Genomic DNA, 17,056 nt, shown 5'->3' with positions numbered 1-17,056 from the left:
CAGCTTCTTAAAATTTACAACATGAGGGAGGCCCCGTCTAGGAAGACAGCATGTAACTTCAACAGGCGCTACGCAAATAGTGAAGGCCTTTGTTAGCGACTACATTTCTGGCATGAGCTCGGGCGTCCTCCCTCCGCGACGGCAAGGAAGCAACTGACGGCGGCTCGCTTGACGCGCGAACAAAACTCCCCGCGAGTTAGGGAATGTCCCTGGTCATTCAAGGACAAGTGAGGACAAGCAAGGAAAAGCCGTTACCAAATGCTGAGCGATGAACAACCATGCTTTCTTTCATTATAATTATCTAAATCATCTTCCTAATGATTAAAAACAAGTACATCGGCTATTCGAAGTCTAGCATACAACATTTGCTTCACGCCATTCACAATATGGCTGCTGCACTGAAAAGTCCCTGAACAGGCCGTTTGACTTCACGGAAGTCCCTAAGTGCAGGGATTTCTAGAAAATTCCCAAATCGAATGACGTTGAATGCATTTCCGTGACAGTGGCCATGCTTTAGCAAACGATCAGGTTCGTGTAGGTTGGATGTAAGTGCGATACACAGTCGTGTGATCGCAATAAACGACACGGTTCAGGCAACCGCATATCATCGGTCAGTTCCAAGCAATGTAAGCCTATTTTTCGCGAAACGGCAGTGCGTAGAAGGCTCTGCACTGTGGACAGGCAAAGCAAGCCGCGTTTCGTGGCTTCTTTTTCTTCCCACAACCCGTGACGCTGCCATATGGGACATTCTTTGTTCTGTATCGCACGGCACTTTTAAACGGTGCAATCTCGTGAACACACGGGGACGAGCATTATCTACGGCCCTAGCAGAAGTGTACATAGTATTCAGTGAACAATACTGTGTGCTTTTCTGTCTAGAGCATGTATCTTATATGAAAGGTGCCATAACCGTAAATATTTCCTGTTCGCGTTACTCTCGCGGTGCAACAAGCGTGGCAGCATGCATCCACGGCGCATATATACGTGCAACTTCAGCGGTGAAACTTGCGGTATGTTGATTTCCACGCGAAAAAAAGATAAGAAAAAAAAAAGATGCCGTAACAGAAAAGCTCCCTCATTCCAAGATGTGGAATTGTTTTTCACGGCCGCATTCCCATGAAAGTGGGATGCCAAGAAGCAAAAGACACGCTAGCGTGAGGATCGTTATTGGGTTCACGTTAAAAACACAAGGTGATATAACTAGCCGTGCCGTAGCCCACCACTATGCATGGTGTGTCTCGTAGCCCTCGTCTTGCGTCGAAACGTTATTTCCTATCAATTAATGAACCCATAAATCGTGCGTCTCACTCATCTGCGTGGGGCAAACTATTAAGCGTCCACATATATGTACGGTCGCAAATATATATATATCTAATGCAGGCAGCAGGGGTGATTTGGGCCGTTTGTTCGGGCACTTTGCGCGACGCACTTCACAGGTACCACCACTACGGCGTCTTCATTACACGTGTTGCGTTGGGACGTTCAACCTCATCAATCAGTGAAACAATCAAGAGACACCCTACTAAGGGCAAGCCGTTTAGTGTGCGCATCAGAAAATAATCAACCCAACTCAGCTATGCTCTATCTCTGTGTTTATCAAGCTGACATCATCCCCCACTTTGTTTCCCGCTCGCTGTAATGAACCCCTGAACAATGTTTATTCTCGTTAGCGATGCCTTCAATAAATAACGTGCAAGTTTCGATTACCCATTTTGCAACGAGGGACGTTCTTTCTAGTAATTGATGTGTGCAGTAACGAACACGCACGTTTAGATTACGCATTTTACAAGGAATCGCCAAATGTAGGCCGACGCGCTCGAATGGCCTCAGTGGTGGCAGACATTTGCCGGGTTCCCGGCCGGCTTCCCGCCAGTTCGCCATGTTGTTTTGCCAAATTTGTTATTTATTTTTGTCATATGCAACTATTCCCCAGGCTTGCGAACCGGTTTTGCTCTCTGGGTACAACTCGTTTACAGCTTTATACGCCCTACATGGGGAAAGCCGAGTTATACGTAGGGGACTTTGGGGAAAAGGACGCCTCACGACCGAAGTGGCGCTGGTGCTTCTCGGGCTTCTCCGTTTCGGCACCGGTTTTTTTCCATGCCACCAGGCACTAACAAAATAAAATATAAAGAGTGAGCACTACGTTCGTGAGGACAAACAAAAGACACCAGCCTAGGACACGCGCGCTCCCACGTATGCTGTAGTTATCGCATAGCCTGCAGACTATGTGCTTCTATTTATAGCAGCGAAAAAAAAAAAAAAAAAGTCCCGAGGGCAAATGAAAGCAGACTTGTGCAGAGGTCACGCCGTGGTCGGGTACAGGAAAAAAATACGTTTATTAAATGAACTGCACAGAGCTCCGGGGCTGTTAACGGAGCAAATTTTAGGGCAACGCTTGCGTTCATGTCGGACTACAGCCAGACGTACTAAATGCAGGCATATGGCGGATGACACCGGTCAAGTACTAGAATTTCTTGAATATACTTCACGGCCTGAACGAAGAGAACATGCTGCGTGATTGTGACACCCGCAGCATGTACTCGATCCTTTCGTATTACTGAAAACGAGTTATTTTGAACCAGAGCAGTCGGGAGCTGCACTGCGCGATTCCCTGAGGCAGCGGCTACGCACATGCGCCAAACGTGTATTAAAACGTTGCGAATACGTATTTAGTGGAGACTTATGCTTCTGCTATGTCTGCGCGCTATTCCACTGCAGCCTTGAAAAGTGTGCGTGTAATACTCAACAATCGCTACGTCGTACTTTAGCGAGTAATTCGGAAGCAGTAGCAACGAGATTGTAAAACCACACAGCACGTGTATGCCTGGGCGATGAGCAGCCAAGTTGCATGCGACGATTGTATGCGCAAGACAGTTTATGCACAAACTTTCCGAGCCATTCACACATACGCTTACACAATACGACAGATACACGTTGCAGGAGTAAACTTCACACTAATGCGGGCGTTTCGATCGCGATCTTTCGCGGCTTACGAAACTAGTTTGAATTTAACGTTTTTGCAGAAACTCTCCCAGATCAACCATCGTAGTACTATCGTACTTTTAGTTGGTACGTGCTGCTTCGTGAATTCATCGCACATTATCAGAGGAAGGAAAACCTACGGTAGGACCTGTCCTACCGTCGCTTTTTCTTTCTCCAATGTGAATGTCGCACTTTTTTGCGATCGCTGACGCCCACCATTCGAGTTTCAATTCATGCTATAACGTGTACTGCTTTGATTGAAGCATTTATGCTTGACGTTAAGTTCTGAAGTTTGTGCCGCCGTTGCCATAAAATTCATTTGGCTACACCTGGCACATAGCAAAGAAAGCAACTTCCTTCAACACTTAATGCTAGCTTCCAGTTATCTCCAATACTTACGTCAGCTTTGCTTAGCCAGTTGAAGGTTTTCCTTGCACGGGTGTTACATGTACATGGTTCTTACAATAGAAAATTATTTCTGCTCTGTGAATGAATAAATTTGCTCATATTCTGATACTAGCAAGCGTTCTAGAAGCCAGATATAGGGATCATCATTTGCATGTTTTATGGACATATTGAGCAAACAGCTAAAACAAAAAAAACCATTTTTACCTTTTCCAATGCCACTCAGCTTGCATAAAGCACACAGGAGCTCTGCTAACTGATACCTTGGCAAGCAAAGCAATCAAGCACAAAGAACACAAACACTTTCAATTTTTATTCACAGTTTTGTAGGCTGAAAAAGCCGCTCCAGAGCTTTCTTGAAATAGATACACCTTTCAGCTACACTGCATTCCAGGAGAAGACAACAGCAGAATAGAAGCAGCCAGAAACATCTGAATGACCGTCGCACCTCCTCCTTGCAACACCTGGCATGAGACCCAGCAAACATTCGTGGCTACAGAACAAACAAGAGGTTGGATGGACAAGCACATGGCTCTGATGACAGAGCAACACAAAACAGGGGCAAGCACCACAACAGACCAACTTGGAGACAGGCTGTGGTAAACAGCACACATACTAGAAGATGGAGGAAAACAAGGGCACAGGAAACAACAAATGGTGCATATGCACAGGAGTCCCAGGCTATGCAAAAACACTGCACTTAGCTGGTGACCGCCATGGCCACCGCTATACATGGGCCCAAGCAAGCAAGAGGGGCAGCAAACACCCTGCTAAGTCTGGAGCCTAGCACGTGCTAGGGTCATGGTGCCACCTCGTACACAGACTGGGTCTCTCCCAACAGCATAATATGTACACTTCCCGCACGTAGAGTTACATGCAAACAAGGCTCTGGGCAAATAAGCTAGGCAAGCATCTCCCAAGTGAATAAATAAACACACTAATGGCTGGAAGTGATCTGCAATTGGCAGTTGACGAGCCATCTAAGAAATGTAGCCACCCTCAGAGCTCAAATAACCTTCCTTCAAATACCCCCGTCTGGACAGACAACACGGGCAAGAATTGAACAATGGCGTTTTTTTTTTATTTTTGCTATTATAGTTACAGTTCCCTATGGAACCCTCAACATGCATCTAAAATTCAAAATGCCACAAAAGGACAAGATAAAAGCACTAAGTATGCAGACTTTATGTGTGTGTGTGTGTGTGTAATATATATATATATATATATATATATATATATATATATATATATATATATATATATATATATATATATATATATATATATATATATATATAAGATTTATTACACATATTGAAGAATGAGACAAACAGTGTCATGTCTAAACTGCGCATAACTGCACAAACAAGAACCTTTGCTTTGGCTAGCCTGAAGGTAACACTAACGGATGTACGCTAGCTTCAGTTTAGATAGAACAAAATCTGCTTGGTGTTCTCATCAAGACAAAGACAACATGAAGCTTGCCACTCTCCCGAGTCAGAGCAATATAAAAGTTACACAAAATAAAAGCTGTTCATCCAGCGCTGTTTAGCAAACCAACTGTAACAAGGGTACAGTTAACGTTGACGCACTGCTCCTCTCAATATCCTTGCATCTTGCAAGAAATGTCAAGAGCCGCAACTAAAGCTGCAGAAGATTCCTTAAAATGAAAAATGGGTAAAAAAAAAAAAAGGACAATGCCAATAAAAAGAAAACGCTCAGGGTTCCCTATAAAAAAGGATGTCCTCAAGCATTTGCAACAATATAAACAAGAGAACCAGAGAGCTCTTGAAGCGTCGTCATCTGCCGTTGCAGTCCATTTTGCTTTAAACCAGCCATAGTTTGGTGGCAGTGCCTGCATCAGTCCTGGGAAGAATGAGCTTGGGTGCCTGGCAGTTTTCTTCAGCAGAGCGTCACACCTGCATAAGGCACAACAGTACAGACAAACCAGCACACTTAGGCACCTACATGGGCAACATAATAGCAGCTGTGCTAATAGCATTGGTTGCACAAGCAAAGGACGAAGCTAAGGCACAACAGAAAATTACAGAGTTCTCGATCAAAGTGCCATAGAACTGCCTCGAAACCAGTGCAATGTGCAGCGTTCAGTTGCAGTGAAGCACAAAGCAGGGGCAAACCTGAGAACGAATTGCTCTGCGCCAGTATTCATATTTAGTGCCACCACTGTGTTGTGCAGGAAAAAAAAGATTATGTTCACTGTCAGAAAAACTCTTTAAAAATTAATTTATGGTTATGGCAAGCAACACACTTTTTGGCTGTTGCCATCTCCACCAGTATTGGCTGTCTGCAGTCCACAGTTCGTGCAGTTACACAATTTAAATATTACAATGCTTTAATTTACAGAGTACGACTGCTGGTGTGCACTGGTGTGGGTTATTGAGGATGCTAAAGAAAAACTAAAAACAACTAGTGCCAGAAAAAGATACTGGGGTCATCAGAAGTTGGAGACTGATGTCTGACGTATGTATGACTGACGTCTCTCTCCAACTTTTTTTTTACAGGTACATTAGATGGATTTGGCAGTGTTTTTATGGAAGCACATCCGACGTTTCTCATTGGTTTTTCCCTGTTTCATGTTAGGATATGTGGGGTACAAGCACGCTCAACAGACAAATGCATCCTTCCCTCGTTCCAGCACTTATTCTGTGTGTGTTGTGGTGCAGCATGCCTGTTTCGGCGCAGCCTGTGCAGGTCAGCGTGCTCATCATTGCCGTAACAACTGCCGCATCTGCTTTCATAAAGTTGATGCACACTTTCACAGTAAGAGAAACACTATTCAGTGCCCCTCTACACGATACTATTACAATGTGTGCTTATTGCAAATAAAGCAATGCTGGAATTATGTGCTCCGTTACCGATCTAATATGTGAACAGTGGAAATCAGTTTGTGTCACAGCATTTCACAATTACAAAGATGTCGAAGTTGAAACTGCAATACATAAATTAACAGAATGAAATTAATGGAATAACAAACAGAAATACAAACAGAAATTAACAAATGTGACTGAGAATCCATGCACATTAACTAAATTCTACGGCAATCAGTGCTAACACGGCTGAGTGCTTGCTTTTCTACTGAAACATGCAGTGGCTGTTTGTGTTCAATACATTATAGGTAATGTAAGCGCAGTGCACAAGAATTTGGTTCTAAAAACACCGAAATCTGTAAAAATTATGTGGCAGAAATCTGAATAGTTTGCAGTAAGTGGTTAACATTAGAAATACACAAACCGTTGCAAGCCCGGAGTTTTATTAGTATTGAAGCAAAACCTTCCGACTGATACGCTGGGTACTTTGTTTGGATAAATTCACGAAATGTTTGTTCCTTTTTTTCTTTTTCCCCTGCCTGACATGGCAAAAGCAGTTTTGCCACTTGCATCTGATAAGGCAAGACGACACTGAACAGTGCGTCATCACTACTGCCGGACTGCCACACGCATCGGACTGTCGGGTCATGTGTTTAAGTAAGCTTCTTGTGGCATTCTTACATATGCTGCAGAGCACACGGACCCTTGCAGTGGCCCATCTAATTTCACCCTGTGCTTCAATAACTACACAGCCGAACCCACTTATAACAATATTCAAGTCCCAAGAAAATCCGATTGTTACAACCAGGTTGCATGAAAAAAAAAAAAAAAGCACAGGGGACAAACATCCGAACATATTCATTAGACAGAAAGAAGAACAGTCAAACCACTTATAGCATATTACTGCCTTTAACAATACTTCAATGTAACAATGAGCAGCCCTGGTACTGGGGCACTTTTGTACGTGTTCTATGGCAAAACAGCTTACTACAATGTTCCCATGCCGTATTATTGGCCATACTTCTAACTGGGTGCCTGCTACTTCATATATTACTACAACTTGTGGACATCACACATTATTTGTGCACATTTGTGCTTCCTATGTGCGACAAATCCTAGACACTTTCTATGTAAAAAGAAGGAATGTGATATATTGCAATGTAAAAGTGCAAGATTAAATGTCACACTGAATTTCATAATGCATGCCTATATCTTTCTTTCATAGGTGACACACTGGCACATAAGGCATTGAAACACATGCCAGCTCAGTGCCAGCTCAGTGCCAGCTCAATGCTTAGGACCTCCTGTGCAAGACGTGCATTACCTCTTCTGCAAGTGCAGGGAATGGTGTAATCTCATTCTGCACAAAGCCTGCTTTTGCAGGATTTGTGCAGAACATGTTTCATCATGCTTTTATTTGGTTCATCAATCCAACAAGGTGGACTGATGAAACAAATAGAAAAATGTAGCATTAAACTAGTGAAGGAAGAGAACACAAATTGAAAGGACCCTGGCTGTAATGTACACTGGCTCCAGCTAGCCACAGACTCATCAGTCTAGTAGTGATGTGCAAATTGTGCATTGTTATAAAAGTTTAATGCTTTGCATTTTTAGCTGAAGTGCAAATTTTGTCTACCTTATTCATATACTAACTCTCCAGTCAAAAGTGTCACATGCACAGGGCTTAGCTTAAAGTCTCCGTTAAGTGGAGAGGGGGGGCTCATATGGTGGTACAGCCAGTATGGCATGCACAAACACGCGCACATGCTCATATGACAAACACACACACACACACACACACACACACACACACACACACACACACACACACACACACACACACACACACACACACACACAGTTGGGATTTTTCAATGGGGCAAGTGTAATTAGAAAGGTGAGGAGTGTAACTTCATGGTTATCTTCAGTTTACTTGTCCAGCAGTTTCGGTTTCGGTGACAGACCTTTTCTAAGGTCTACATCCCTTGTAAACAGGACGGTCCACCAACCAAAACTGTTGGGCAAATAAACCGAAGTTGTGCTTCTCACTTTTCTATAACTATATACACATATAATGCCATTAGGTAGCATACAAGGGTTAAGCCCCGTGCCTGCTCTCTCAAGTTAATGTGCTATGTGACGCCGTCAGGCAAAAAATAAAAAGATATCCCACATCCACCCACCATGGCTCCGAGTGGCGCTCACTATAACACTCCTAAGGGCTAGGTTTAATAACAATAAGTACCAGAGTTAGTGGACGGATTGATTGTGCCGCCACCGTAGCACAGTTGGTAGCGCAAAATGCGTAATGTGGAGGTTGTGGGTTTGGCCCCCACTGGCGACGAGTTATCTTTTCGTCCACTTTCATTTCCCTTTTCTTTATTATTTCCTACATTTCCAATTTGAACTACAGTTAATTTCCCCGATGCTTTCCTCAAGTTCATTGTCTGTTGGCTTTATATCATCATGGTTAACAAATATATATATATCAGTGAAGCATTGAATCACAGAGCCCGACAGCGAAACAGGTCGAAGAATAGAAGCACATAGAAAAAATACCAGGATTTTCGTGACGTTTGGACCAACCTTCACTCCTATGGAGGCAGGTCCTCTGGCCGAAACATCATTAACATCCTGGTATTTTCCCAACAAGCATCTATTTGATCAATATATATATATATAGCATAAAAAAATTATACAAACAATGTATATAAGTAAAAGGGTCGTCCAACTCAACTCGGGACTTTTTTTCCGTTCCAGGTTTAAATGGACGCCTAAGCTGGGGTTTTTGCATGCAGTAGAAACTGGCACCTGTGTCCTTTTACTGGTAGATGGTGCTAATTTCCCGCGCTTCTGGATAGACCGTTACTCAAGATGGCGGACAACAGTGTGAACGTCTACGTGGAACAGCGCGTTGTGATGAAGTTTTTAGTGAACGAGGGCATAAAACCTGATGAAATTTACAGAAGACTTCAGGCTCAGTATGGTGATGAGACACTCAGTTGCAGTAAGAAATTTGAATGGTGTAAGCACTTCAAAGATGGCCATATCTCTATTACTGACGATCCCGGTCGTAGTGGATCACAGCCCACGGTACTCCTTCCTAAGGACTTCCAGCGCGTGGAGCAGCTGATTGTGGACAATCGTCGCATAACCTGTCGTGAAATTGCAAGGGTGTGTAATTTGCCGTTAGGAACAGTGAACACAATAATTCATGATCATTTGTTCCGAAAAGTGAGTGCACGCATCTGCTTTTGACAGGCACAGAATAGTTGAAGTCTGTAGAGAACTGAAGGAACGCTATGAAAGGGAAGGCCAGGATTTTCTGAATCACATCATGACATGTGACGAAACATGGGTTCACCATTTCACCCCAGAATCCAAAAGAGCATCGATGCAGTGGAAGCATACGGAATCACCACCTCCCAGGAAATATTGAACAGTTGCGTCTGTTGGTAAAGTTAAAGCCCCTCCATACACGTTTCCGCCGACGAGGTTAAGTACCGCCAACCTGCCCTCCTCCACGCCCCTCTCCCACTCGCCCCCTTAGCTTCCGGCGGCAAGCGGAACTTGCGTAGCTGCAGCTTCCTGTTGCGAGTGGAAGTGACGCTTTGTTTTTTAGCGTTGTTTGCTTTCGCGTCGCTGGAAAGGCTTTAATTGCACGAGCTGCAGTTGAGACTGTGAATGCGATTCCATCCAGGAACCACCGCCTACTGTAACCAGCGATCTGCTCGTGTTCACTGCTTTGCGTCAACCTGCGATGGGTTGTGGCACGAGCAACAATGTACAGTGGTATGTAGTGCCTAGGCGCTTGGAGACCACTGCCGTTTTTCGTGCATTTGGAAAACAGCGACCGCGAACCACTACTTCAGCGGAATACACAGCTTGTCCCCTTTGCATCCTTCTTATGGCGACTGCCACAGCTCTGCTAAGCACGCGCGGGCGTCTCACCATCGTCCAACAGCAGTCAACACGGAAATTCCCGCAGTGCCAACTTCAGGAAGCGGAAACGCCGGAACCGGATTTGGTGTGAGGGGAAAAGGCGGCGCACAACAAAGGTTTTAAAGCGGCGGTGGCGCGTGGATGTAGAGGCTTTAGGTGAAGTGATGGCCAAGTGTATTCTGGGATAAACACGGAATTATTCACGTTAATTTTTTTACCCCATGGTGTCACTATCAAAAGTGAGTATTACTGCCGTGTTCTGCGTGATGTGTACAAGAGTTTACTGAAGAAACATCCAGGTTTGATCACAAAGGGTGTAGTCTTTTTGCAAAACAATATCACTATCTCAAATCGCTCAACGCACATTCCTAACATTTCAGGAAATTGGCTGGGAGATATTACCACACCCCTGCTATAGTCCTGACTTAGTACGAAGTGATTTCCACCTGTTTGGGCCCCTGAAAGAATTCCTTGGAGGAAAACATTTCAACACTGATGAAGTGAAGAATGCTGTCCTACATTGGTTCCATCGTAATAATAAATCTTTCTATGCCGAAGCATTCCAGGCGTTAGTTAAACACTGCGATAAGTGTATAACTGTAGCTGGAGGTTATGTGGAAAAATAAATCCACTTTCCATACGTCGAAATTTGTTCTTGTATTTGTTTTTTAAAAAAGTCCCGGATTGACATGAATGACCCTCCTATATACTATTATAGTATATAGAAGTATAAAAGGAAGGAAACTGAATGCGCTGTGTGGAATCGCACTACTTGTGATATTGGGTTTGATGTGTGCCATACTATGGCCTTCCCACCTAACTAAATGCGATTCTATGTGACAGACGGTTTCGTCACAACTCTTACAGGCCATAGAAGTTCTGTTTCGGTCATTTCCTTTTTGTTCACTCTAATGGCACTGAAAAAGCCAACTTCAAGAAGTGTACTGAAGATATGTGAACTCAAAGCAAACAAGTCCAGCTGCAACACAGAGCATGAGTTACCTCACTGCATTGACAACCTGAGGCACTACAACAATATATTTTATCATTTCACACCTACTTACCTACAAAAGTGGACTGTGTCTTTAGTGCCCAACTAAACAAATGAAAATGAACTGGTAACCTAATGAAATAAAGGTTAACCTTCACTAATTCACGAGCAGGTAGTTTCATACTGAGGTGGCTTATGAATGTGAGTATGCTGTGCCAAGAATCTTAGTCGAACAAGGGTGGTGACTAATGTGCGGTGCCTCGGTGGATTGCATGCAGCAGTACAATATCTTCTTTCCTGTTTTTACTCATGCCACATCAACTGATTAATAACGATTAAATTATTAATTTAAAAATTGGAGGGCTACAATAGCCCCGCACAAGGCACTACTGGCAACAAAATCACCTGCAGTGCTTGTCGAATGTGTGCCACAGTGCTACTGTTGACCTGCTGAAGGGGGAGCCGAGCCACTCCTTAAAGAATGATGAAAGGTCTGGGCCCCCCGAGCCCAATGACTTTAGAGGGCCCCTCGCCAGGTCTGGCCATTTTGAGCTGACAAGCGCAATGCATACAATGCGTGCTAACGATCGTGTCTGCTAAGTATTACATCGCTACACACCACGGAAAGAGCAGAAATTTCAAACCAAACGCCATTTGCCCTTCTCCTCATGAGCGCCGCACACCAAGCTGGAGGGTGACATGCTAGTGCGCCTACGTACATGTGTTTGTCCTGTGACATTGCTCATAGTGACACGTGACCTCGAGACTTACTCAAGGCAATATCTGTTATTTATGTAATCTGTTGGTTCAATAGAAGAATTAATGTTTAGAGAAATAATAAAACATACAAACCAAATGTCTGAGTGTTTGACTTAGCAATGCAACAAGAGACATGTACCGTATTTACTCGGATCTAACACGCACCTTTTTCCTGATACAACGGATCCAAAAATTGCATGCGCGTTAGAATCGAGTATGACCCTAAATCCGTGTTACCATATCGCCATCGGCATTCGAAAAATGGCCGCCTCATACGCGCTTCTAGCTTAGCTGCCGTAGCTTCCATGTGCATACCTCCATGTTGTATGTGTAAACAGGCGCTGGTGTAACCTAGTCTACAGCCTGTCTTCCAGTTTTCTGCATTTATTCAATCAGCATGGAAGCGCCGACTGCGAAGTCACGCCGAGTCCACGATGATGCTGCATTTAAAAGGAAAGTTTTCATGTGCGCAGACACGGATGGAAATCGGGCTGCATCACGGGCATTCGGTAGTTCCAGAAACTTGCGTGCGGGACTGGCGCAAACAGAAGGAGAATATTTTTGCCAGCAAAGCAACAAGGAAGGGTTTCAGTGGACCAAAGTAGGGACACTTCGCTGAAACAGAAGAGCTGCTCGCGGAATATGTGCAAGAACAGTGAGCGGCACAGCGGCCTGTGATTACCAATCTGCTCAAAGTACGGGCGATGTAGTTAGCCCTACAGAAAGGGCTAAGGCGGAGTGACTTCAAAGCAAGCAGGTGCTGGCTATTGATTTTTTTATGAAAAGGCTTTTACCTTCGAAGGCGGACAGGGATATGTCAAAATCTGCCCGAAGAATATGAAGAGAAATTGCAGTTTTCAGTGGTACATTTCGAAGTTGCGCCATAGAAACGGCTACCACTCCTTACAGATTGGAAATGTCGATCAGACACCGCTCTACTTTGACACGCCTGCCACTGCAACCGTTGAAAAGGAGGGGGCGAAGCAGTGCGCATTTTCTCTTCCGGCCATGAAAAAACTAGTCACCGTAATGCTTTGTTGCACTGTGGATGGGCACAAGCTGCCTCCGTATCTTATTTTCAGGTGGAAGACACTCCCGAAAGGAATCGTGTTTCTGAGTGGCGTGATTGTGCGCGCAAATGAAAAAGGTTGGATGACCACGGACTTGGTCGCTGACTGGATTGATAACGTTTGGTGGAAGAGACCCGGCGGCAGTTCAGGTCTGAGTGGGATGCTTGTGCTCAATGCATTCAGGTGCCACCTTGACCAGCGTATCAAAGACAAGCTGGCTGCATGCAACACCGACCGTGTCGTGATACCCAGCGGCATGACATCGCAGCTCCAGCCGCTCAATGTCTGTTTGAACAAGACAGAGAAAGATGGAATTCGGGCGCTCTACAACAAACGGCTTGTCAGTGGCTGCCACGAATTCCTGCCCGCCAATAAAATGAAGCCTGCCTCACTGCAGGACTTTGCTGGATGGATAAAGATGCATGGTGCACGACCCCATTTGCCATGATCAACAAGGCCTTTAAAAATTGCGGGATTTCGAATGCCATGGGTGGCACAGAGGATGACATACTTTGGTCTGTTGATAGCAAAAATTAAGGAGTTGTATGATAGCGACGATGAGTGATATATATTGCCCCATGCGAGTTGTACTGGCGCAGTGAAAATCTTGGCGGCAAGGTATGCCGCTCCCATTTGTGTTTTTATTCATTGCAACTTTAGTGTATTGGGAATAAATCATTTTCCAAATGAGAGAAAATAGTATTTCTATATGAAAGCACGAGGTGCGCGGTATTGTACTCCGTTTTTTTCCCCATGGAAAACGGGTGCGTGTTACAATTGAGGGCGCATTATAATCTAGTAAATAGGGTACTTTCGCTTCGTCGGCTTGTTCCCACGTTGTGCAGTCACATGCGTAAACACCGAAACTCGTTTTCTACCGTGCTCCAGTGCGCGATCATGTTCTGTGATCTGCTTGTGTCTGCCTCAGTATTCGTGTAACACTGACAACGCTAGTCAGGTGTCCTCCTGCACAGCGCGCAAGATTGTGCGCTGCGCGAAATGAGAATCCCAACAGCTTGCACGCGACACCGTCAGCGAAAATGCAGCACACCACGAAAAAGAGGAGAAAAAAAATGAAGGCGTGACATGTGTGTCACGCAATCCTCGAGCTCCGGTATGGGAGAATGCAGGGAAGGAATTTTGCTTTATGAATAGGTAAATGCATGGAACATGTACTTGTGCACCATACAAGGAATAAGAAAGGTTCTAGAGAAAACATTTGACAAAGCATGTATGTGCTAACCAATAGGAGCAAACAACGCCAGTTGCTTTTCGCGATAATTCAGTAAGATGGCATTAAGCTAATTTCAGCTATGAACCAATGGGTCCCAGAAATCACTACATGGTTCTGGTGAACACTACAAGATGCCTTGTAACACATTTTGGTATACCAACGAACCATGCTTCACAATTACTTGGTCATGTTACATGTCTGGGAATGTGTGTGACACGTCAAGTCATTCTTGCTGACATCCACCTTTGACAATACAAAAGATGGCACTACACACATCCTTCTTTATGGGCAGTTGTTGACCCATATGAAATTAGGAATTCCTCTCCAATAGCGATACCACATGACAACTTGAGTTAGCGCCACAGAAAAAGTAGTAACAATATTTCAGAAATTTATGCAGATGTGCTCTTTGCACCACATGAACCAATGAGCTGCGACTTCATTGATTAATGTGTTAGTTCAATACAGAGCTCATATGACATGTTCAACAAGCTGTGTAGAGATAATTTTTTTTTTTTACCAATGGGTTCTCGAACTCTGTTCCGCAAGTGGTCACAACGCATCTGAACCATTCCGTTTATCCCCATTCACTACACCATTTATCAACTTAGGAAATATATATTGCATTGCATTTTGAATGTAACGAAGCCATTGCACCCCACATCCACACTTGTCTACGAGCGGTGAGAGGCCCACATGGCAACAGCACGCAAGGCTCATCATTGTGAGACTCATTGCTGAGCACTTTTAATTTGCGCTCATGAGTAGTTTACAACACGTGAGCAAGTTCTGCATGCTGAGAACCACTTGTTTAACTTTTGTAGCAGACGGATGATGACATTGACCGCTTAAACAGCATATTGTGATGGACATGTGGGATGCGTTATTCATGGTTCACGTGCATCGGTGCCAGCATGACGCAGTTTCGATGCATGCGAGGGGCACCGCTCAGGCCAGGCAACACGGGCGTATAGGCTCAGCATAGTAATAGGTATATTGATGATTCTACAGTGCGAGTAAGTTTACATTTGTTTGCAAAAAAAAAAAAAAAAGGTGTGCTGAACACTATTTTTGCCAGAAGATGGCATTTATGGCTGCAAGGTGCGAAGCGGCACAGGGAAAAAAACATTGCTTGTCTATGTATTGCAGGTTATTCATAAAGGGCGATGGCCTTTGAAGTTAAACATAACACTCAGAACCATAAATAACCGAGGCCGCACACTGAGACAGAACAGTGGTGGTGGTGCTACTTTGGTTATATGGGTCTGAGGGATGTGGCCCTGCCCCTCACCCATTCCCCGAGACATACCAGCACTTCAGTGCTTGAAGTGCTGAACATGTAGCAAGACCCCCAATTCATCCCCTTTACATTTTCGGAAAGCTTCAATGAGCCATTATACTGAGTGCGTATAAGCACATTGGTGGAAAGAGGATGAGGGGAGCAGGTTCTGCAGCACTCTGGGAAAGCTAGTGGAGTTCCCCAAGGCCAGAAAATCTGAGAACCTGCTTTTATTTCATTATTCTTAATGAAAAATGAAGAAAGAGAAGCCCAATAACTACTACACAAGTGCATATTCGAACAACAAGGTACACAATTCCTAAATTGCATGGACTAGAAGTGCTACCGCTCACCATGAATATTAACATGCTGTAATACCTTATTCCTTAAAAAAAGAAAAGAAAAATTCTGGGGTTCTGTGGGTCAAAACTATGATCTGATAATGAGGCATAGTTAATTTTGACCACCACGAGTTCTATAAAGTGACACTAAAGGTAAATATAAGGTCAACATGGACTGTTAAAGGGATACCGAATGGAAATATCAAAAATGAGGGAAAAGTCTAAATTAGACTGAAGATGTAACTATTCTGACACAGCGTTCATTTCACATATTTTTAAATGGATGGCTGGTATTTTTGGAGGATTGCGATTGCATGGCGACTGCACGCCGACTGCCGTGACGTCATGTGTGCCGGCTTGCAGCAGCAGCCATAGAGCTTCCTACAATACTAATTACTAAAGGGAACTCTGGTGCTGCGATTGTTCAGCCACCATGGGAATGACGACACTGTCCGATGTTTGTGCTTGTGGATTAAGATGCTCTTGTGGCTTTGTTTATTACGCTTTTCATACCTTAATTATCATAAACTTCAGAGCAATCTATACTTTTCAAAGTGTAGAAGACGCTGCAAACACACACAATCGCTAATTGTGACAATTCAGATTGTCGAGGTGGCCAAATCGAAATGCGCCAAGCACCTCCAGGGATTGGCTTGCCTACGATAAATTCATAAGGGCGTTTTATGTTGCTTGTCAATGCAAGCATTCGTGGTGTAATGGTTTCAATATCAGGCTTCTGTGCTAGAGGTCTTGCCTTCTAATACTGCCTTTGGATGATTTTAATTATGTTTATCTAGTTATTTATTACGCAGTACTTTGTTGAAACTGATGAGTTTACAAAGTAACGAAGCCATTTGAAGCCAGAAGGATGAGGTTTAGGCTAATCCACGTACTTCCCATGCTGGCTGAATCGTCCCCCTTGCTGCTCCTAAAGACAGTGCGAGAGTTCCCTCTAGTAATTATTGTATGAAATTATGGCAGCAACAGAGGCAGCCGGCACTTGCCCGACGTCCGCACGCTTTGCTCTCTGCACCCATGTTAGTTGCAATAGGCATGCAGCATGAATCCATATCCTTCGAAGCTTCGGCTCTGCCGGAAAGGTATGGCATGCTTGCCTCACCCGACGATAGTTTTCTTACACCCTTGTGCGCAGCAGCGTAGAGGCATTCTCCTGCGTTGTGCCAGGTGCTGCACTGATCACATTACAAAGCAGCACACAACA

At 44.2% G+C, this 17,056-nt stretch overlaps 2 protein-coding genes across 21 annotated transcripts in view; one reads left to right on the top strand and one right to left on the bottom strand.

Moving 5' to 3' along the window:
• The first annotated feature begins 486 nt into the window (after positions 1 to 486).
• Positions 487 to 17,056, top strand: part of LOC142566264 (uncharacterized) — a 36,760-nt gene continuing 20,190 nt past the window's right edge. For 2 of the 9 annotated variants that reach the window (XM_075677134.1, XM_075677135.1), the window contains exons 1-2: positions 860 to 1,010; positions 6,075 to 6,171. In XM_075677134.1, coding sequence (XP_075533249.1) covers positions 894 to 1,010; positions 6,075 to 6,171 — 214 coding nt within the window. In that variant the 5' untranslated portion in view covers positions 860 to 893. Of the gene's footprint in view, positions 627 to 859; positions 1,011 to 5,754; positions 5,872 to 5,991; positions 6,172 to 17,056 lie in introns of those variants that run through there. The other 7 variants (XR_012825003.1, XR_012825004.1, XR_012825002.1 and 4 more) reach the window with 7 other exon arrangements.
• hts (adducin 1-like protein hts) overlaps positions 3,683 to 17,056 on the bottom strand; it is a 178,408-nt gene continuing 165,034 nt past the window's right edge. For all 12 annotated transcript variants that reach the window (XM_075677124.1, XM_075677125.1, XM_075677122.1 and 9 more), the window contains one exon: positions 3,683 to 5,309. The gene's annotated coding sequence lies outside the window, so the exon portion shown is untranslated. The remainder of the gene's footprint in view (positions 5,310 to 17,056) is intronic.

This window comes from Dermacentor variabilis, unplaced genomic scaffold, assembly GCF_050947875.1.
Source record: "Dermacentor variabilis isolate Ectoservices unplaced genomic scaffold, ASM5094787v1 scaffold_12, whole genome shotgun sequence".
NCBI lineage: Eukaryota > Metazoa > Arthropoda > Arachnida > Ixodida > Ixodidae > Dermacentor > Dermacentor variabilis.
This window is presented reverse-complemented; position numbering and strand designations above follow the sequence as displayed.